At 52.5% G+C, this 20,749-nt stretch overlaps 6 protein-coding genes across 6 annotated transcripts; 2 read left to right on the forward strand and 4 right to left on the reverse strand.

Moving 5' to 3' along the window:
• Nucleotides 1-159: 159 nt before the first annotated feature.
• Nucleotides 160-5,685, reverse strand: BGZ61DRAFT_503951 (ABC-2 type transporter-domain-containing protein). The gene is made up of 11 exons (XM_046251780.1): nt 4,767-5,685; nt 4,623-4,705; nt 4,123-4,574; nt 3,723-4,066; nt 3,429-3,672; nt 2,785-3,380; nt 2,374-2,737; nt 2,010-2,322; nt 1,331-1,956; nt 816-1,279; nt 160-746 (listed from the first exon to the last, which is right to left on the reverse strand). Exons 1-11 carry the CDS (start codon nt 5,261-5,263, stop codon nt 308-310), a joined length of 4,422 nt encoding a protein of 1,473 aa, XP_046108485.1. The 5' UTR covers nt 5,264-5,685; the 3' UTR covers nt 160-307.
• A 217-nt stretch (nt 5,686-5,902) lies between these two features.
• Nucleotides 5,903-9,066, forward strand: BGZ61DRAFT_445092 (uncharacterized protein). The gene is made up of 11 exons (XM_046245033.1): nt 5,903-6,112; nt 6,175-6,203; nt 6,277-6,331; nt 6,393-6,475; nt 6,600-6,737; nt 6,832-6,847; nt 6,895-7,113; nt 7,166-7,632; nt 7,679-8,160; nt 8,222-8,573; nt 8,636-9,066. The coding sequence occupies exons 1-11, from the start codon at nt 6,037-6,039 to the stop codon at nt 8,789-8,791; spliced, it is 2,073 nt and encodes a 690-aa protein (XP_046108486.1). The 5' UTR covers nt 5,903-6,036; the 3' UTR covers nt 8,792-9,066.
• A 786-nt stretch (nt 9,067-9,852) lies between these two features.
• BGZ61DRAFT_528956 (aminopeptidase I zinc metalloprotease-domain-containing protein) lies at nt 9,853-11,579 on the forward strand (the record flags this gene model as incomplete). The annotated part of the gene is made up of 2 exons (XM_046253336.1): nt 9,853-10,254; nt 10,305-11,579. 2 exons carry the CDS (start codon nt 9,853-9,855, stop codon nt 11,577-11,579), a joined length of 1,677 nt encoding a protein of 558 aa, XP_046108487.1.
• A 265-nt stretch (nt 11,580-11,844) lies between these two features.
• On the reverse strand, nt 11,845-15,047 carry BGZ61DRAFT_345091 (EXS family-domain-containing protein; the record flags this gene model as incomplete). Its single annotated transcript, XM_046239757.1, has 5 exons — nt 11,845-12,524; nt 12,574-12,868; nt 12,921-13,010; nt 13,068-14,908; nt 15,008-15,047. The coding sequence occupies 5 exons, from the start codon at nt 15,045-15,047 to the stop codon at nt 11,845-11,847; spliced, it is 2,946 nt and encodes a 981-aa protein (XP_046108488.1).
• Nucleotides 15,048-15,549: 502 nt separating this feature from the next.
• BGZ61DRAFT_164797 (uncharacterized protein) lies at nt 15,550-16,409 on the reverse strand. Its single transcript, XM_046237508.1, has 2 exons — nt 16,140-16,409; nt 15,550-15,906 (listed from the first exon to the last, which is right to left on the reverse strand). Exons 1-2 carry the CDS (start codon nt 16,316-16,318, stop codon nt 15,738-15,740), a joined length of 348 nt encoding a protein of 115 aa, XP_046108489.1. The 5' UTR covers nt 16,319-16,409; the 3' UTR covers nt 15,550-15,737.
• A 702-nt stretch (nt 16,410-17,111) lies between these two features.
• BGZ61DRAFT_164774 (uncharacterized protein) lies at nt 17,112-17,924 on the reverse strand. The gene is made up of 2 exons (XM_046237507.1): nt 17,519-17,924; nt 17,112-17,399 (listed from the first exon to the last, which is right to left on the reverse strand). The coding sequence occupies exons 1-2, from the start codon at nt 17,747-17,749 to the stop codon at nt 17,181-17,183; spliced, it is 450 nt and encodes a 149-aa protein (XP_046108490.1). The 5' UTR covers nt 17,750-17,924; the 3' UTR covers nt 17,112-17,180.
• Nucleotides 17,925-20,749: the final 2,825 nt, after the last annotated feature.

Below are 20,749 nucleotides of genomic sequence, written 5' to 3' on the forward strand. Positions count from 1 at the left end.
TATATCAAACGGTGATGTTCAAGTGTATCGTTCTTCCGTAGCGCCTAGAATCCTCCTAGAAAAGCACGGGGTTAGGGTGGCATAGATGAGTTAAGGAACGAGGGCATTAAAGCGGCCATCTCGGATAACTTAGACTTCACTTGAGTTTTGTCTCAAGATGCCCTAATAAATGTCTGCAATTTCTATCTACTTACGAATAACAATACTCTAAAAATGTCTACAAATTATGAAAATAGTGTCTAACTTTGTCCAGTCTATGTGTGTGTATTGTCTACCTTCCCTTCCCCCTCTCGAAGTCGAACCCTGTTCATTCTCGAGCGAATAATGCCTTCACCTTAGCCCATGTATTCTTCTTGGGAACCCTTGCCAGCCAGTAAACGCCTACCGCAAGAAAGCAATTGAAGATGATGTATACCCAAATTAGTCCAAAGTTTCTCCATCGGTCATCATATTCTATTCCCACCGCCTGCAGATATACATCAGTCTGAGCAACAGAACAGAACATGCACTGATCGGTGCTCGACGGGTCTTGGAGCGAACCGCCAGCTGCTTGCATGAATGGCTCGAGATATTCACCGCAGGTGAGATTGTTGGCGGGCTGCAATGTCAGGAACTCAATAGCAGAACATTGAACTTCTTGTTTTGCTACGCCGTCGGAGAGCATTGCGCTGATGATGTATGTCATTGGCGAGACCCGATACATAAACTTCCAGAATCCTGGAAGGCTGGAGTATGCAACGATAACGCTATCAATAGAGTCAGTCGATCTGAACGGTAATGTTCTGTGGGAATTGGTGAGGGTCGTCAAATCTTACCCAGAAAAGATCAGAGTCATCATGAACAGCAACAGCGAGAGGGTAGCACCAATCTCTGCCGTGGGCACACCCGCCACGGCCATGTCTGCGAAAGTTCCCTCGTAGATCATGAAAGCCCACAACAGTAAGAACATTAAGCCACCTCTTTCGTGCTCCGTACCGGTGACCTCACCGTTCTGATACATACCGACCAGGAAATAGAACGGCAGGTAGATGACAAGTGCAGCCAAGGAGTTCCACGGCATCTCAACCACCAGGTTCGACACCACGAAAACATACCAGGAATACGTCTTCGAGGACCTTTCACGCCCTTCATAGAGAGTCCTCTGGGCAATGAAATTCGGCATCGTCTGGTACATCAAGAACGCGAAAATGACAACAAGCATGAAGATCGAGTATAGTTGGTTTTGGAGACCTTGAATCGAAAGAGGTGAGTCTTGGAAGGAGAGGCCGATGAATAAACTCTGAGAACCATTAGCAATATTCTAAACAGGCCAGGGTGCATTAAAACTAACGTTGCCCAAGCAAAGAAGCAACTTGGCGTAGATGTAAGTCGGTGTTCGCCAGTATTGTTCAAAAACACGCTTCATGCAAACCCAAAATTGGAGTTGAACTGGGGCTGCATAGGTGGTGCTTGAATCGGAAGCACTCTCTGGGCTCGGAGCCGTGGCTCTAAGACCTGCGAGCTTTTCCAGCTCAGCTTGAGCAGCGGTATATTCGGGGCTTTCTCTCCAAGTAGCTGTCCAATCTCGATCCGTATGGGCACCTGGGGCGGCACCGATGACGCGAAGCATCCACTCCGCAGGGTTCTCCTTTGCAGAGCAAGGGACTGCCCCAAACTTTTCAAAGTAGTTGGTCATAACCTTGGAATTCTCGCCAATGTCGCCAAAGTACACGGTCTTGCCGCCCCGAGCTAGGAGTAAGAGGCGATCAAACTGTTGGAACAACATGGCAGAAGGTTGATGGATAGTGCAAAGAATTGCTTGTCCGTGGTCCGAAAGTTTTCGGATGAGAGCAGTAATAGACCAAGCAGTTTGACTGTCCAAGCCTGAGGTCGGCTCATCGAGGAATAGCAGAAGATCGGGCTTGCCGGCCAACTCGACACCAATAGTAAGACGCTTTCGCTGCTCGACGTTGAGACCTACAAGGAAAATGTTAGTATCAGCAATGTGATTTAGCGCCATTCATACATACCTTCACCTGGCACACCTATCACCGCATCTGCGTATGCTTCCATTTCCAGCAACCGAATCACTTCTTCAACATACTCATATTTCTCCTGCCTGGTTGTCGAAGCAGGCTGCCTAAGCTCGGCGCTGAACCTGAGAGCTTCTCGAACTGTCGAGGTTCCCAGATGAATATCCTGTTGTTGAACATAGCCGGTCTTTCTTTGGAAAGAATTTGATCGTGGATGTCCGTTGAGGAGGACATCGCCAGTCACAACACCCATTGTAACTCGGTCTGCAAGAACATCAAGGAGGGTAGTTTTTCCAGCTCCGGTAGCACCCTAATATCATATTAGCATTCACTTGCAGCCGTTCAATAGCATTCGACTCACCATGAGGGCCGTTAAAGTACCGGGTTTTACCCATCCATTTACTCGGTCAAGGATCCGTCGGTTTTCTCCTTTGATGTTGATGTCATAACACAGATCTTTCCAATGAAAAACAGCCGTTTGTCTTTGGATTTTAATCATTTTCTCAGTGCCAGGTAAGCTTGTGGCAGGAGTGTCCGGGGGGATAGAAGTTTGGGGAACTCCAACGTCAGCAGACTCCTCATCGCGAGATTTAGACTGGCGTTGTCGATATCCTTGTCGGAAGACGAGAACCTCGCCCTTAGAAGGGCTGAGTGAGAAGTATTCGGAAGCGAAGATGTAAGCCAGTGAGAAAAAGATAAAGAAGCCGACAAGAATGCCAAAGTTCCTGCTCGCGTTAGTGAGTAATCCAGGCAGTGACTTGACACTACCTACCTCCACAGGTGCGAATATTTATAGCCATATGCTGCTTCAATGTAGGTGTCGCCGACAATGAAATTGTCACCGGGAGCCGCTCCAGCAGTAGCACAAGTCTGTTGAAGCGGGGTGACGTCTGCATAGGGACCACCCATTGGGATCATTATCGAACACGGAAAACTTCGGTTCCTGAATTCGTTCGCGACCAAGGCCTCATATCCGTATGCGATTGGGTTCACATAGTTGATCCATCTGAGCCATCCTTTCATATTTCGCGTAGGGAGAATGTAACCGGTGTAAATGACCAGTGCAAGGATCAGCAATGCTGCAGGGGCTAGAGCCTGGTGAACTGTCTTGGTGGATTGGCCAATGGTGCGGAGAATCATAGACATCGTCAATGTGGTGCTGAACCCGAAGAGCAAGAATATGAAGAAAGCTGAAGCGTCCCGACGAAGGTGTGACATAAAGTAGAGAGGGACATTGAATGCCAGGGTAGAGATGACTTTAAGTGGCAGGTCGCAAATTGTGGATGATATGGCTTCAGAGAATGGCCGGTAGAGTGCGTAGCGAGTATGCTTCTCAACGATGGGTCGTTGTGCATAGAGAGAAAGGATCTGTGAGAATCAGTACAAGTTCGAGGAGATGGTAATTTCCAATCTCACCTCAAGAGCGCTGCTCAATCCATTGAACAAGATGGCGAAGAAGATGATCGAGCACCGACTGCCCATAGTTTCTGCGGTGTCGGCGAGATCGAAAAAGACACTTCCGAGGACAAGGGAAATGAAAAAGTTGCCTAGAGCGGTGATGACGAAGAAAGTCTTGTCGCCAAGGAGCCGTTGGATTCCGCGGGTCATGCAGAGCTGGATCTGCATCGGGATGGAGATCGTGTAAGGACTTGATGTTGGCCTGGCTGATGTTTAGCGGGAAGTTATCAATGAGGCTGGGAAATGTCTTACAGGAGTGGTGCCTGTTGAGCACTTCTTGCTTCGCGGAACTTCTGAAGCTCAGGGCCATGTAGTGGGTACTGTTCTTCAAAGGCGGCGATTTCTCGAAGCAATTCTGCTCTCGTTTGGCTCATTCTCCATTCATCAGCAAACTCGTCCGGCGTTCTAGGCACTTTGTCTTCGAAGCCAGGTCGCACAATCCGCTCAGAAGGGTTGGTCAACGAGGTGAGGAAGTCAGCCGTCGTCTGGCGATCGGGACAGTGGTACCCCATGTTCGTAAAATACTCTTTCGCTGACTCCCTGGGCCCAAAGTACATCTGTCGACCCTCATAAAGGACGGCGACTTTGTCGAACTCCTAGAAAACAATGGTTAGTACGTCCAGATTCAGATGTTTTCTGTAGGAGAACTTACATCGTACGCAAGCTGACTGGCTTGGTACAAGGCTACAATGGCACTTGTACCTCCCATACGTGTGCTCAGCCTCAGAGTCTTGACAAACTCAAGAGAGGTTGCGCTATCCAAGCCCCTAGTGCTGTTGTCCCAGCACTGGATGGTGCTCTGGTTGAGAGTTGCCTCGGCGATACTGACACGTTTTCGCTCACCCCCAGAAACACCACGAACAAAATCATCACCGACTTTGGTGTTCATCGTATTGGAAATTCCGAAAATGGCCATGACGACGTCCCTGAGGTGCTGGGCGTAAGCCTTTCGAGACACCCCATCAAGACGATTCTGTGGCGTTCTTGCAAGAGCTGCAAAGAGGAGAGTATCTCCGACGGTGAGCTGTGGGAAATGGATATCCGTCTCAGCCTGGTAGATGATTTCTCCACGGAAATGGTCATGCATCACGTTCCATGGGATGCCTGGATACCGTTAGTCATTATCCCAGATGGGTTCTAAGAAGGACCAACCTTGATAATTGAACTCGGAGGACGTATCAAGATGCAACCCAAGCGTGTGCCCAGATATGGACTTGAGTAAAGTAGAGACACCACTGTGATGAGTTAGTAAACGTCAAGACAATGGCCAAGGAGATCATGCAAACTGTCACTTGCCTCCCAGGTCGGCCCAAGACGAGTACCATCTCGCCACTCTTAGCCAAGCCATCAAACCCATTCAAGATCTGAATTTTGCTCTTTCGTCGAACGGCCCAGTCTGCAAGCTTCAGGGGTGCCTCCCATAGAACATTCAGGACATCTTTCTGGTAGTCAGTCGAGGTGCCAAACCCATAAACACCTAGGTTCCGGTAGGAGACTCCAGCAGTATGGCGAGGGTACTTGACAGGATCCCGTGAGAATGCATGGAGGAGGGCACCTGCCCAGCGCTTGGGGTCAAAGTCCGGAGAGTTTGGATCGAGCTTGGGATCTGTGGAGAGGAATGGATTGATATCTGGTGGAAAGGCGGAGAAGGTTCGTGAAACAGAGAAGGATCTGGCTAGGCTGACGACATTCTCTTCGGCGCTCTCTGAAATGGTGTCAGATCCGTCGGCTTGATCATCGGAGGACAAAGAGGCACGCTCCCGGGGTTTCTCTAACTCTGCCATGGTGACCATTGGCGGGAAGAGAGTGGAATTGCGCCTTGAAGGGAAATTGAAGCAGAATGAAGTAGAGAGAAACGAATGGAGATGCTTCAAAGTGCATTGAGAAAGTACAGGGGAACTTTAACATAGATTTATATACAGGTGGAAACGTGGATGGAGCGGCACTTGCATCAGCCAACCGTAAATCGGATGTCTATCTCGGGATCTCCCACGTCGGGATTGGCGTCATCTCCCATCTCCGACGACCTGATCCTTGGAATTTTCCAACGGGAGATATTCACATGTCACGGCCAGCCAACGAGGCCTCCGCTAGAACGCCGCAATACGACGGCGTCAGGTGGACGAGAAGCTCATCTCGGGAGACAAAGGGCTGCCGGCGTTTGGGATGCCGCAGCTAGACTCCGGGACCCAGCAGGAATTCCGCAGTGGATCACCCTGCCAGAGCACCGATAAATCAGCGGCGCCGCAGTAGAATATCCTGACGCCCCCATCGTCAGATACGCGGTCCAGGCTTCGGGAAACGCAAGAAAAGCGGACGCCGCAGATTCCCTGATACCCGGTGGCTAGTCCGAATCCGGAAAGTCGGCGCCGAGACCTCCCAACGTCAACCTCCGGAGCTGGCGTTCGGAATTTGCTTCCTCAGCATAACCACATTCATGACGTCCCGTTTCTGACGCGTGCTATATGTTTCTGCTGTTCCGGGAAATCCCAGGTCTGCAGATTTCCCGCATCCCAGGGGTGGAGGTCACGTCGGCAACGAACACTGTCTCGACGCTGTCTCGCAGATGGACCAACGACTCCGGAGTACCAAGCGGTCCAAGGCCTGCGACGCCTGCAAGACGCGCAAAGTACGATGTTCAGGTATGGAATATATCCCCTGTTCCTCCCTCTACCTTTGCTTGCTCGTTTTCTAATCCGCGTAGGCTTTCCTTCGCCATGCCTGGGTTGTTCGGTAAGCTCGGCCTCGAGTCCTTGGACTCCTTTGTTGCCCACTCTTTTCATGGACGGGTCTGACAAGAATAAAGCAACGAGGCATAGATTGCTTCTTCGGCCAGAGGAAAGTTCCGCTTCGGAAAAATGGTAAGCAACACCGTGTTCGCCCCCGAGCCCAATTCCCGAAGCTGACAGGGCCGGGCCTCAGTGAACAAGTCGCTAGTCACAGCGGCAACTGTACTGCCAGGGGGGCATGGCTCACCAGTAAAACCACTCCTTGACGCTTCCAAGGTATGCCGCTTCAGATCTGTTTCTCCCCTAGCACAATGACGTTATCATCTGCCTCTTTCTATTCCATGAGAAAATTGTCAATGGATTTAGCCGTTGATCCGCTAACAATGGATTCAATGTTCAGGTAGCTCCATGCGATATTCCAATTGGAAAAGGAGGACCATCAACGCCAGTGTCACATTCCAATCTCTACATCGACCACCTCCTATCGAGAACCCTGACCTCCGAGGAATCTAACAACAACCGACGTCTCGCGCTAAATGTACACCCCCAGGATTCGCTCAGGCTTATCGGTTCGGGTGATAACTCGCCGCATGCCTCTTCTAATAGACTTTAACTGACATTGGCTCATTTAGGGAAATGGCCTCTTCGGTATTAAGGTCTTGTTCTTGGATCCTGCCCACCGCTAACATATCCAGGTGGTACATACACAATCACTTTTTTTACCGACAGTAGGCTAGCTTCACTTTCAGCTAGACTTCAGAACAACAAAGTCGACCAGCTCGTCCAGAGATTCTCTTCGGTTCTCAAGAGCAGAGTCAAGTCGCCAGACAAAGTTTCAGCTCGCTCGATATCTCTGGAAAAGGGGCGCGCCGGTCCATTCAATGACAGAACAGCCGCAGCAGGTTTCATTTCTGGTATAACAAGTCTCCAATGTGTATCGCCTCTTATTAAGCTAACACACCACAGCCTATTTTGAGCGTGTCCATCCCATATATCCTCACTTGAGCCGCAGTACCTTCGAATCGACTGCATTTTCTGCCGATTTGCCCACTGTCTTGACAGAAAACAAAGCGTTCTCTGCCCTCTACCACTCCGTCTTAGCTCTAGGATGCCTCTACGATGGTGGGGGCGGCTTCGAGCCTGGTAAAGGCCAGGCAGGGCAATTATTCTCCGTTTCTCTCGCTCTGTTCCCCGAGCTCGTTCAATCACCGGATTCCCTCTTGATTCTCCAAGCCATGACTACCATCGCCATCTACTCACTTGGAATATCATGCCTCTCAATAGAGAAGTTTGTCATGACGGAGGCCACCCGTCGAGCGCAAAACCTTGCCCAAGTCAATCTCGGCAGTGCAGCAACTCAGGCATTTCGACGCACATTTTGGGTCCTATATTCTTTGGAAAAAATGTCAAGTTTTTACTTTGGCCGCAGCTCGGTACGTTTCTATCTCAGTATCTATTCAGTGATGCTTACAGTAATAGGCGTTCATTGATATCGACATCACAACACCCATCCCCTGCATTCCAGAATCTATATTCGGCACCTTTGATTGGTTTCTCACATTTGCTCGCCTCTCTCGACTTCTTTCCCGGGCTTTATCCAGCCTCTTTTCTCCAGGGGTTTCGAAAAAGGACACGGGCTACTACATGTCGACAATTGATGACATTGACAACGACCTAGAGCAATGGCGAAGCTCACTGCCTGAAGATAAACAGCCGGGCCCCCTTTGCAACCAGTATCAATTCCGAAAGCCAGTGTCTGGGACTGCACTGCTATGGACCCATTTTCTGTACTACAGCTTCCGTTTGATTCTCGCCAGGGCATACCATCAACTTCCAGCAAATCACGATGACCTTTCAGTCCGTGAAAGTAGAGCCAAGGCGCTGCAGACGATGATAAGCATGTCAAGATCCGTTCTGGAGTTGACTCCATTTATCGATGTCGAACCCTCGACTCCTCTTATGTAAGGCAGCCTCCTTTCCTACTGTTACTCCTATTTCGTCCAGTATCACTGATATAGCCAGGATGCTTGCTGGTATTCCCATCTTTGCACTTTTTGTTCTCTTTGAAGAAATCATCAATGATCCGAAACACAAGGATGCAGCCAGCAATCTTGCCCTGTTGGACATTGCAGGTGGCCACTTCTCTCGCATAGAGTATGCAAGTGATGGGTCCCTCCCAGGTTCGTTGATCGCGGAGTTCGCAAAAATTGCTCGGGAGTATGTGAATGACACGAATCGCGACAATTCACAACACCAAGATCAAACCCAAGGTCTATCAGTTGGAAGTATTCCCGGGGTCCTTGGGGTTCAAATGCAGGGCGACAGCACAGTCCCAATATCTGCCGGCGAGCAGAACACTTCACCCATGTTTCAGGTAAGCCCACGGATACCTTTCTGTGTATTCTTTAATAGCCTCTAATAACGATTTTAATGTAGAACTTCGGTGCCATGGATAGCCACAGTAGTGGATTCTATTCCATGGATAGGAATATCCCATCCCAAGACTCGTGGATTGCGGACAACGACCTCCTTCTTGGGATTAATGTGATGGACATTTTTAGTGGCTTCGTTCCAATTCCAGAACCTCAATGAGCAGGACAAGGCCCAACTCAGAAACCCAAGGTCTTGGATGATTCAGGGTTGTCGGATGAGGCACGACACTTTTTTCATTAGGACGATTTTGAACACTCCCCTTCCGTCATGTTCCGGAGGCGTCCATTGGGGGTGCCTCCGGAGGTTTACAACTTTCATTAGGCAAACCATGTACTATAGTTGATTAGAACCCCATGCCCTTGGATGGCCCTCAGAAAGCTGGAAGGACTCTTGTTTGTTAGCTTATAGATTTATTAGAAACTCTACCATTTCCCTTTAAGTGAGTAAAATGATGAGAATTGCTATTCGCAAATACAGCTATTGCTATTTCGTTTATAACTACATGGCTCAATCCCGCTGATAATTATCTACTGTGCAAGTAAAGTAGTTGAAGAAACAAAACTCCTTTGACCTTTAATTCTAGTCTATTCTTCAAGAATTGTCTTTACACAAGTGTGAGATAAAATTCACTAATTGACGTCTAATAATTATCCTTTTACTGCACGTGTTGAATACATTCGTTCTTCTTGAACTGTAGCATAAGGACCTCATAGCTGTTTACGAAGAGCAATACTCAAGATGTTTTCCAGGGTCATGATTCCACATGCGATTCTAGCTTCTAACAGAGATTCCCAAACGATGGCACTGACTCCAGCCTCAACCCTGATCAGCCGTAAACCAGAGAAGCCAGCAAGAGTTGGCACTGGATGATTAAAATACTGTGGATTAGAAATTCTTGCAACACCTAGTACAACAAGAGATGGATGGGGTTTCACATCTGGATCGTGTTTACCGTATTGGTATAGGGTATTTCACCGAGCTGGAGCCACCCCACGTCCTTGGGAAATTACCTTGCCTAGCAACCAGGCGGCCAACTGATAAGGCTTATCAAGATAAGAGGCGCAGTGACTCTCCGTCCCGCGTCCCGAGCTCGTCATCCACCATCTTCACACCTACGTCAACAGCTCCCAAACCCTTCTCCGTTACCATCTCCGCCCTCGCCAGTCTATTTATCTCGAGCGCTCACCCTCCCCCAGCTTCCGTCCAATCCTCCAGGAACAATGACCAAGCTCACGCCTGGAATGCTCAGCGCCCGCGCATCGACCCTCTCGCTCCGCCAACAAGCGCTATCGTCATCCCTCCCAGCCCCCAGCCCAGTCGGGACCACACTCAACCCTCAGTCCTGCAGCCCGTCGCGCAACTTTGTGCTCGCCGATATGGACGGTCGAGATACGAGAGACAACCGCGCCTGCGCATCCTGTATCGCTAAATTGGCGCCCGGCGAGGTTGGGCAGGTCAACTGGCACCTCGCTGAGGACCAGGCCTGTCGCCTGTGCCAAGTCGCCGACATCGAGCCTGCCGCCTTCACCAAGCCCTTTTGCGACTTCCTGCAGGAGAACCCGACCATTTTTCACACCGTGGAGTACTTTACGAAAAAGTTGAACCAGTTGGGTTTCAAGGAGGTGAGTACAGAGGTTTCCCGTCCTACCTACAGTGGTACTGACTCGCCTAGCTCTCCACACGCGACTCCTGGGCCGACAAGGTGCAACCCGGTGGCAAATACTGGGTTACCCGAAACGGCAGCTCTCTGATTGCCTTCACCGTCGGAAAGGCGTACAAGCCCGGCAATGGAGTTGCCATGATTGGCGGCCATATCGACGCCCTCACCGCCAAGCTCCGGCCCGTGAGCACCAAGCCCAACAAGGCCGGATATGTCGAGCTCGGCGTCGCTCCCTATGCTGGCGCCCTCAACGCGACCTGGTGGGATCGTGACTTGAGCATTGGCGGCAGAGTCGTAGTGCAGGATGAGGAGACGGGCAAGACAACTACGAGGTTGGTCAAGCTAGACTGGCCGATCGCCAAGATTCCCACTCTCGCTCCTCACTTCGGTGTCGGTATGATGGGCACCAACAACGCCGAGACCCAGGCTGTTCCCATCATTGGCCTCGAAAGCTCCAAAAACACTCCGTCAGAGCCGCTGGGACCTGCTGGCTCCTTTGTCAACACCCAGCCACCTAGGCTGGTCCAGCTGATCGCCAAGGAGCTCAGCATCGAGTCTTATAGCTCCATCGTCAACTGGGAGCTAGAACTGTTTGATTTGCAGCCTGCTCGGACTGGCGGTATGGACAAGGAGTTCATCTTTGCCGGCCGCATCGACGACAAGATCTGCTCCTGGTCAGCTCTGACCGGTCTCCTCGCCGCAACTAACGACGAGAATGAGGGCAGCATCAAGCTCGTGGCCCTCTTCGACGATGAGGAGATTGGCTCACTTCTGCGCCAAGGTGCCAGGGGCAACTTCCTTCCCCTCATTGTTGAGCGTACTGTCGAAGCTCTCAACCCCGAGACCTATGGCCCTGGTCTCATCGGGCAGACCTACGCCAAGTCGTTCCTCCTGTCTGCCGATGTCACCCATGCCGGCAACCCCAACTTCCTCGAGAAGTACCTCAATGACCACGTCCCCAAGCTTAACGTCGGCATCGTCATCTGTGGCGACAGCAACGGCCACATGACGACCGACGCCGTCTCCACCGCCATCTTGCAGCGCGTCGGCAAGCTCGCCGGCTGCGAGACCCAGCTCTTCCAGATCCGCAACGACTCTCGCAGCGGCGGCACCATTGGCCCTGCTCTCTCGAGTATGATGGGTGTCCGCGCTGCCGATGCCGGCCTGCCCCAGCTGAGCATGCACTCGATTCGCGCCACCACTGGTGCTCTGGACCCTGGCCTGGGCGTCAAGTTCTTCAAGGGCTTTTTGGATAACTGGGAGAAGGTTGATGCCGAGTGGCACTAAACGTGGGCGTGCTGGGATGCATTGGACAAGCTGGGGTTAAGTCGGGTTTTTTGATACCTTTTTCATCATTGCATTTAGAATGTGCTTAAGTAGAACGGTGTATTCGATTATGCCAATATATTCTGTAACACCAAAAGATAACATCGCCTTTGTATTCCGACCTTGTCCAAGGCCGTCTGTATATCGCCTCCCATATGCACAGTCTATTACGTTTTCGGCCTTGTCACGCTCAGTACTTCATCCCATTAACATTCTTCCATCCCGTTTACCTAGCGTCCCGCACCAGGTCATCTGCTTCTCTTGCCAACAAGCTCTCAGACTCATCAGCATCGTCATCGTCGTCATCGTCATCGCTTTGTCCACCCTGGGCCGCCTCTTCCTCTTCCGCCTGCTCGGCGGGGCGGCGACGCTTCTCAAAGTCCTGTTTATGGGCCTCGGCGAGGATGCGTGAGAAGTTGCGCTTGGGAGCCAGCCCGTACGGCCTGCGTCGCATGGTGCCGTCCTCAGCGATGGAACCAGCCACGCCCGTGGACGCAGCCGTGGATTGCCGGCCCAAGCCAGAGGAGGTGGCCGTGCCTTGGCGTGAAGCGGGTACGGTGTCCAAACTGGCGCGGTCGGTGAGCGGCTCGATGCGGTAGGGCAAGGGCACGTCGCGAGAGGCCTTGTACTGAGCAACGTTGGCGCAGTGTTCATTCTCGACGCGGAAGAGAGTCCACATGCCGCGGCGGGTGACCTCCATGAAGGCAACCATGAAGGAGACGATGGTGGAATGCTGCGTGTTGTGGGTGAAGATGGCATAGAAAATCCACGCGAATCTAAGGATTGGGTCCACGACCATGATGAAGTAGTAAAGCCAACGGCTCTTCAATGCGAGGATATCGCGCAGACACCAGTGCCGCGCCTGGGGCTGGAGTAGAGAGAAATCCATAAACAGATCCCAGATACCTGGGCCATGTCAGCGCGGTTTGAGGAAATGGGAAGATGTGATACTTACTGCAGTAGATGCTGTTTATACTGGAGATGGCGATGAATAGGCCAAGATTAGTATGGGTATTATTAAACCGATAGAATGAGAGCATGACGGCGGCTAAAATGGTCGCTGTGTACTTGCCGCCGTTGACAAGATGCGGGAAGATGTTGCTGGTGTCCTTATATCGCCGTAGACACTGAAGTAGACGCCAGACGGCCGGCATCGCCGTGAAGAAACCTAGCAATCGAGAGTGGCTGGAGTTGCATTGCACCGGATTCTCCCAGCTGTTTGCATACAAGCAGAAAAACAGTTCCATATTCTGGGTGCTAATTAGCCAGTTGCGCTGGTAGAGTTGCTGCTTCAAGACATACCGCAGTTGCATATGTGAGAGAACAATAAATATCTCCAAGAAAGAAATCCCGGAACTCGACGGGATAGAGACCAGCTAGTAACAATCGCCACTTTGCACACCATTAGCATCAGTCCCCGAGAGAACCTATAACTCGGGACAGACTTACATGAGAATAGGCGAACCACTTCCGGCTTCGGTGCCACAGTATCGGGGCCGGGAAGAAAATAAGAATAGTGGTGACAAATATGAGAATCACGGGGTAGTAGATGTACATCCCCTCAGCGCCATATCCGCTAAAGTTGACCCACATGAAGAGGCCAAGAACCAGAAAGAAGAAACTCGGAAACCGAGCCAGCTCCCTCCAATCTAGGGAGTGGCGTTGGTCAAACTCAAAGATGAAGGGGTAGTTGACCTTGTTATTGTTCCAGATAGCGCAGTTGATGCAAAAGAGAGCAAAGAGGTAAAGCATGAGAAAGTAGCCACCGTATATCTGCAACAGATAGCTTGTCCTAACCCTGACCCGGGGGTCGTCGTCGAAGAGGAGCTGGGATCCGTAGATGAGACCTTGGATGGCAAAGACAGCGCCGGTGCCGATGAGAAGGCCGTTTTGGAACATGCTGGTGGACTGGTCCTCAGGCTTCTTGGTGAGCTGACGGAGCTTGCCGGCTGCTAGCTTATGGTTACCACGCTCAAAGTAGCGTGAATAAAGGTCTTCGACGACCTGGATGTGGCCCTCAAGCACGTCGCTGTTGACGAACCATGCCCTGTTGACCTTTTCGTTCATGTAGCGGTAGGGTGGTCGAGCATTGATGGCCTTGTCGTACTTTTTGTTCAATTTTCGGAATGCGGTCCGGTTGAGCATGGCGTACGACTTGAGCAACTCCAGTCCGCGGTAGAACTCCTGCAAGGCCAGCTTTAGCTTGCGCTTGGCAGTGCGGTAGGAGACTTCGTCATCCTCAGGTCGTCGGATGTAGTCCCTCGCGGCGTCACCTTGGGGGCCGCCATTTGTCCCACCGTTTGTATTTGGGCTTGGGCCCATCCGCTGGAGAGCTTTGGAGTTAGCCCCGAGGGGAAAGATCTTGGACTTGATAGGGTTGACCCATCCATTGATTTTGTCGTTTCCGTTCTCGCCGGTGCCGTTGTGGTTTTGAAAGGCGCGCTCGTCTTGAAAGCGAGCCTGGGCCATCTCTTGAATTCGGCGGTTTCGCATCTCGTGTAGTTGCACCCTCAGGATATCCAGTCGTTGTCCGGCCTGCTCCTCCTTCATCTTATAGAAGGCCTCGACCTTTTCGAGCTCGGTATCTAGGAATTCGAAGAAATCTTGCTCCCTTTCTCGCACCAAGTCGAGGTTTTGCATGTTGATGTCGACCCTTCGATCGCTTCGGCCCGTCGATGTGTGTGTGAATAGCCGGCGAAGATGGCTAGGAGACCCGAGGTCGGTCGGGCGTCTCGAAATCGATGCCATTGCAGGCGATGCGGGGGACAAACCCGGCGGAGCAACGTTCAAGGTCGAGCTTCTTTGATGTTTGAATGGCTGGAAGTCTCGTCGTATGGTTCCGTCGTGGTCTGGGGCATCGGCGGAATTGGACTGGACCTTGATCGCCGGAGCTGGCAGCTGGAAGTCATTGTGACTGCTAGTGGTCGATATCGACACTCCCTCCTCGGGAGTCCGGACAAAGCTCCCGTAATGTCGATTATCGCCAGACCCCGTCAAGGCGTCGCTCTCGTTGCGCCGCGGCGAAGGGGACGGAACGGGCTTCACTGTGGCCGCCGAGGACGCCGTGGTGGGGATTGTCGACGACCCATTGCCCTCGCTCCCGTCAGCGGTGTTGCGGCCGGAATCCCTCGACTTGCGGAACGTCTGTCGCGGCGTGACGGGTGGGAGAAAGGTCGCGGCCCGAAGCTGCCCAGCGATGTTGGGGGAGGCGTTGGCGCGGGCGATGGCTCGAGACACGGCCTTAACGTACTTCTTGCCGGCCTTGTAGTTGAGATACTTGATGCGCCATTCTACAAGCGCATAGGGAGTTAGTTACCATCCTTACAGCTGCCCTCGACAAATTGTAGAGCCGTTAGCCGGGGGGGGTTGGGGGTCGCGTGAGGAATTACCAGGCACAGCTTCTCGCTCGAGATCCTTCGCGAACTTCATGAGATCGGTTTCGTTGCCAGCACAGGCCTGGCGACTGCAGGGACGTCGTGGGGCATCAAGGTCGAGGCCTCGGAGATGCGACTGGTCGGCTTTTTGGCGAACTCGGAGGATGTCTCGCAGACATTTGTCGCACACGCCGTTGCCGCGTCGTCAACAGGTGAAGATCCGGCCTGTGAGAGATCTCACCGCGTCAACGTGGTGCCCCTCCTGGTTCTGCGCTGGCAGGGGAGTCATTAGGGGGCAAGCCGGGGAGTTGGGCCGCTAAGATTTTGTTGCTTCCGGTCGTCAGTGCGCTGGAACTGGAACCATATTGGGAATAACCTGGCCAGTCAGGGCAAACGCATTCCATTTTCGCCGCCATTTTGTCCCGCTGATGATTAGTCCGTACCAAATAGGCACGTCGTTATCACCTGTAACAAGATGGAGAACGTCATTGGGGAAGCCACTACGGAGCATCTCAACGGTTTTCCGCCTTTCTGCAAACGCCTCAACTTCGGAGATGCCGCTATCATCTGCCCTGCTTTTCTTCTTATCGCATTCGGTGGGCCGATAAGTGCCACAAGTGTCTGATCTAATCTACCCAAAACAGCGCATGATGATCCTCGCTTCCGCTTCCCGAGATGATGGAAGCACCTGTCTCGACAGGGGACACGTCGATCCTGGTTTTTTAACTGAGACTTCCCTACTGCATCATCTTGCTGCGTAGAAGTTCCCACAGTAAGGAAACAACCTTTTGCAAATACATGTCCCATCGTGAACACCTCGGCTCGGCCCGTCCGTGATCACATGTACTCTGCACGGATGAGGTCTTGAACTGAGCTTCTCCCAAGAACAACAACACAATGATTTCCAGCAACGACTGAACAATCAATCAATTGCTGCATCTCCAGAACACCAAGAAGAACAAAGGGGAAATGGAACAAAAAGGAAATAGAACAAAGATGATCCTCGGAACACCGAACTGGAAATCCCTAAAATGCTGTCTATAAAGCTCAAGCAAATGCCGTCATGAAACTCCATCAAACTCCCTTCCATCCAGACACTGACCAGATTGAGAAAATAACTACCAACAACAAGTCGAAATCCACTTACACAACACAATGTGTCGATTGGAATACCTGTTTGCCATCTGCCTTTGCGCAGACCCTCATTGCCAGACCGAGAGCCTCATGATCGCGGGTTATCCAGAGTCGGGTTCGGACTTTTTCCAACGCCACGTCGATGGCCCGGCCATTTCGCAGTGGGCCAATTGCACCGATAACATAGGACATAATCGACCGTGCGTGAGAAGGGCGCTGAGGGTCGATATCTCCATGGAGGGCGGTCGGATTTGCTTGAAGTGCGCAGAAAATTGCAACAAGGCGTAAATGTCACAGAAACAGGCCACTGTCTATACAATGGAGCATGGGAGCGGATTGATGGTTGGTAAATAGTTAATAGAAGGGTGAATATTTCACTTTGTTTTTGTACGTTTCTGCATGTTACCTTGTGTTTCTGTATCGTGTCCTGTGCTTCTGTGTCTGCCGTGTCTTGCGATTCCGTATCTTGTCCTATGTTTCCATCGGTCTTTCACGTTGGCAGCGCTCCAACATGATTGGTCACCTCGCGCTTTTTGTTTAGGTCGCATTCGCCATGTTTTTCTCTCTTGGACAATGGCTACAAGCACGGCAGTTTCGAATAAACTGTTTTGAGCAAGTTGCATCAGTAGTGTGTACCTATCCACCGGCGAACGGGTGAAGTGGTGCTTAGGACTTGCATGGTTGATGCTGGGAGAGCTCCATGTAGCCGATCTCAAATCAATCTCTGTGCCGAATCCTACCCTCCCCAAAACAAACCCTCGCTAATTGATCATCAATATTATGATTTCTTTTCATGTGAGGATTGATCTGGACCGGCCATGTCCGGAAGGTTCCCGAAGTGTTGGCCTGGGTGAACACTGTCTTAGAAAATTGGCCACTAACACGGTCTGGGTGGCGACTCGCTTGGGCAATGCGACAGAGGAGCCGCCCAGATAAGATCAATTGCGATTGACCAACCTACTGATAACAGTGCAGTCTCCGGTAGGATGCGGACGACACTGATCTGATCCGATACCGAAAGTGAACTGCATCAATGACAAATAAAAACACCGTTTCAAGGGTAAACAAACCGTAAGTTTCCTCGTCCCCGCAGCATCATAACAATCATTGCCGGTGTAGAGAGCTTCAACGAATAGGCAGCTTCGGAAGCACAACAGCCTGCCAAAGTGCCTAGCTGAAGCTCTTTGCCGTTTGAAGACCCCCCGCATCGGTCAGGACGCTGCTGACCCCGGCACCCGACTGGCTGAGGAATTGGGACGAGGCGTGCGTGCAGCTGCGGGCACATATGTCAACAAACAAATGGCATGCGCATTCGCAAATCAGCGAACCGGATACTGACAGATCATGTCGAGATGCCTATCGGCTGGGCCGCGCCGGGTACATAGTACTTACTTGGCGGTGATCCACCGCCGCCAACCGCGAGGAGACATCCCCGGCTGCGAGGTGGTGCAGTAGTGTCACCCGCTGACTGGACCTGGCTAACATCGCGAACCCGGGCGGCCAGTCACCGGCCAACACACGGCTGGCGAACACTGGAGCTGCTGAGACTTTTCCAATTGAGGCGTGCCTGGAGCTGGAGCCCCACGCAGTTGGTTGAAAGCTGATGCTTATGGGGGCCTGCATGTGGTGTTGAGATCGGGCTCAGGTTCCTGATATCTGCCGGGACCCGGATGGGCTCGATGCCAAGGACTTGCTGGTTCGGTATGTATTCTGTGCCTGCTTTCTGTTCAAACTTCTCCGGAATGACATAGCTCTTTTCCTCGCCGACGATGGCGATCCGTTTTTGGGGTTGCATCCTGCCACTAATTATGACGACCTGATTTCGTCCGCATTCCCAGGCCATTGGAACCGGAAAAGCAAGCTTCTGGAGCCTTAACTGAGCCAAATATTGGTTGTCTCGCCAGATTGGGTCAGGCAGCCACAGTGCCAGCTAGGATGCACCTCGATCACACCGCCCAAAGCGGGATGTTGCCTCACTGAGGCTGCTCGGCAGGTACACCACGTCGTGGCACAACGAATCCGGGTGCGCTAGGTACGCCGATGTTACTCAACACTTCCCATTGCATCCAAGAGTGACAGGAAACAGGGATGGGCTGATTATGTAGACAGTGCCCTGGAAAGTTCGCCGCCATTGTTACATAGAGTTTCCAAGGAACCTGCCTCTTCGGCGTGGCATTCTCAGACAGATCGAGATCTGAAAAACGCCATGGCCCATGTCTCGGTCTTGTTGTGAGTCGATTTCCCGGGGTTTGCTTTTCGCGGGGATCCATCGGCACGGAACCACCGGCATGGCGGCGCTCTGAACAGGCGAGGTTGGTTTGGGTTGTGCGCCAGGTTGCTGAGACTCTGGGGATCCCTGGCTGCTCCGACTGGACGGGCTTTGGGACGAGGCGGAGTGTGCAACAGACGAGAGAGTTGTCGTTTCCATCGCACATAAGCTTTCCTGCGAGTGGTTTTCGAGTCGTCCGCACCTGTGAGCGCGGCTGGACTACGAACCTAATTAGTTGCTTAGTCGTGGAGCTAGTTACAGGTGTTGGCAAGCCATCGGGCGCCCTGACGTTTAGACCGATCCAGACCACGCGAGATGGCGCCGCGGCGAGGGCAGCGAGGATGTTCCTTGATTTCCTACGGCGATTGAGCTGGACCATTTCTTGCGACATGCTGAAGCCGGAGCGAAGGGCGAAAGCGAAAGCAGACGCTGGATCTTCGCTTGCAGCCCCCGGCCCGAAGCCCAGGACTGCAATTGCCGGATAGCGTCGAGGGAGGATGCGACGGAACAATGCAGGCTGCATTCCAAAGTTGGCCAGCACGGCGATGACCGAATCACGACCCACGTGGAGATGCGGGCTTACTACATATGTACGCGCATGGGTGTTTGGTCGTGCAGTTGCAGGCAGAGCCACGGCCGCAGAGCCCAAGGCGGTGGATTGACACGCGAGAGGCGAATGGAAGAAAAGTGTGGAGGATGTGCTGTCACCTTGTTGGTGTTATAGGCCGTGGCGCCCATTATCCAGTTGACAGCACAAAGGTTGGTCGAGAGGAACGCTGACGGTGGAATGACGCGCCCTGGGGGACTGGCGACTGGTGACGGGCTACAGGTGACTGGGAACAGCGATTCTCAACTCTCCACTCGGTTGTGGATTTGCCCGATGCGGTCTCGTCGAGAGTTTCCTCGACCAAGCATCATCTGATCTGGCGCAAGGGACGCACGTCGGTCAACGGCCATGAGCCAAGCAGCATGATTCCGCTGTCACAGGGGGCTTCAGGACCAGCCCGCCACATCCCTGCACACATCCCGCGACCTCCAGCCCCGGCGATGAACGGAGCTCGAGGGGCTGAAGAAGATGCAGAGAAAAAGCAGGTAGTAGCAAGCCTCTAATTAACTTAATGGCTGCGCTGGACCCAACGAGCGAGACACGGGCGATGTCGCTGGTCCCCATCCAGCCTAGGAGCCAAGAGCGGGCTTGCTTTAGAGGTGGATAAGCTCAGCTGGGCAGGGCTGGGAATGTACTCCGCACATGGCAAATGGGTGCAGACGGCAAAATAAAATAAAAAATGCGTGCCTCTGGCTCCGTATGGCATGTTCCCGCCAAATCGTCAGTTTAGGCTTGGGGTGGCCAGGGAGACCCAATTGATGTCGAGGGGGCGCGATAGCGGTGCATGTACATGAACTGCACGCATGGGCTGAGCAAGGTTTTTGGTACGCGCGCGTGGTGGGTGGTAATGATGGCGGGCGGCGGTGGCGGCAGCGGTGGTGGTTGTGGTGGTGCCGACTGTTATCGGATCATATCATGGCAGCTGAGTGAGTTGGACAATGATGGGGAAAATCACTCAGTACTAGCGACACTGATGGGATTTCCGGTCCAGGTCCATCAGTTGCGCATTGCTTGGGATTCCCTTACATACGCAGGTTTCGCTGCCCTGGCCCGATGTTTCAACTCCGGGCAGCTTCCATGTCGATGGGTGCCAGAACTATGTAAGCCGCATGTCGCCGACTGAATGTTCCCTGCAACGGCACGGCGCAGCCAGGACAAGAGGGAGGTGACGACGAACGCAATTCGGCATCTGGCCGGCTGCAAATCCTTGGTCCTGTCCCTCGGGTGCCAGTGCTGAATCGAATGATCTGTTCCAAGGCGTGGAGACATTTGGCTTCATGTGCATCAGATCTTCCGCAGTGACACCGTGGTCCTGGCCAACGAGATAGGCCGGGCTCCCCCGCGAAGTAGACATGTTCGAGGGGTTTGCTGGAGATGGCCCAGGGCGGCCCGCACCCCGGCCTTTGATGAATCACCAGCACCAATGCCAATGGAGATATCCCTCACCTGGGCCTTTTGGTGTGAGTGACCGTCACTGACCCCGGCCGCGTTGCTCCATGTCGGATCACATCTCCTCTCGTGGGACCTTGGTTGCAGCATTGCGTCACCGGCCTCATTATCCCTGACATTAAGGTTGTCCATGATGTCTTCCGGCTGACGGTAGCTTCCTCGGGCCCGAGTGATATATGCAAGACGATGGGCGAAACAAGAAGCGAGGCATCGCAGCTATCATCGTTGGAGCGTTGGAATTATCGAAACCTTGCTCCAGGCGGCGGGCACGTAGTAGATTCGTCGGGGGGCTCCAGAC

This window comes from Ilyonectria robusta, assembly GCF_021365365.1.
Source record: "Ilyonectria robusta strain PMI_751 chromosome Unknown BGZ61scaffold_4, whole genome shotgun sequence".
NCBI lineage: Eukaryota > Fungi > Ascomycota > Sordariomycetes > Hypocreales > Nectriaceae > Ilyonectria > Ilyonectria robusta.

Coding starts and splice junctions, on each gene's coding strand:
- BGZ61DRAFT_164774 (XM_046237507.1), bottom strand. CDS start 17,749: ATGCAGGCCCCCATAAGCATCAGCTTTCAACCAACTGCGTGGGGCTCC. Junction 17,400..17,518: donor CGGCGGTGGATCACCGCCAA/GTAAGTACTATG, acceptor ATGTGCCCGCAG/CTGCACGCACGCCTCGTCCC.
- BGZ61DRAFT_445092 (XM_046245033.1), top strand. CDS start 6,037: ATGGACCAACGACTCCGGAGTACCAAGCGGTCCAAGGCCTGCGACGCC. Junction 6,332..6,392: donor AGTTCCGCTTCGGAAAAATG/GTAAGCAACACC, acceptor GCCGGGCCTCAG/TGAACAAGTCGCTAGTCACA. Junction 7,114..7,165: donor CGCAGCAGGTTTCATTTCTG/GTATAACAAGTC, acceptor AACACACCACAG/CCTATTTTGAGCGTGTCCAT.
- BGZ61DRAFT_164797 (XM_046237508.1), bottom strand. CDS start 16,318: ATGTCCTATGTTATCGGTGCAATTGGCCCACTGCGAAATGGCCGGGCC. Junction 15,907..16,139: donor CAATCGACACATTGTGTTGT/GTAAGTGGATTT, acceptor TTGATTGTTCAG/TCGTTGCTGGAAATCATTGT.
- BGZ61DRAFT_503951 (XM_046251780.1), bottom strand. CDS start 5,263: ATGGTCACCATGGCAGAGTTAGAGAAACCCCGGGAGCGTGCCTCTTTG. Junction 4,575..4,622: donor CTCCGAGTTCAATTATCAAG/GTTGGTCCTTCT, acceptor AACGGTATCCAG/GCATCCCATGGAACGTGATG. Junction 1,957..2,009: donor GATAGGTGTGCCAGGTGAAG/GTATGTATGAAT, acceptor TTTTCCTTGTAG/GTCTCAACGTCGAGCAGCGA.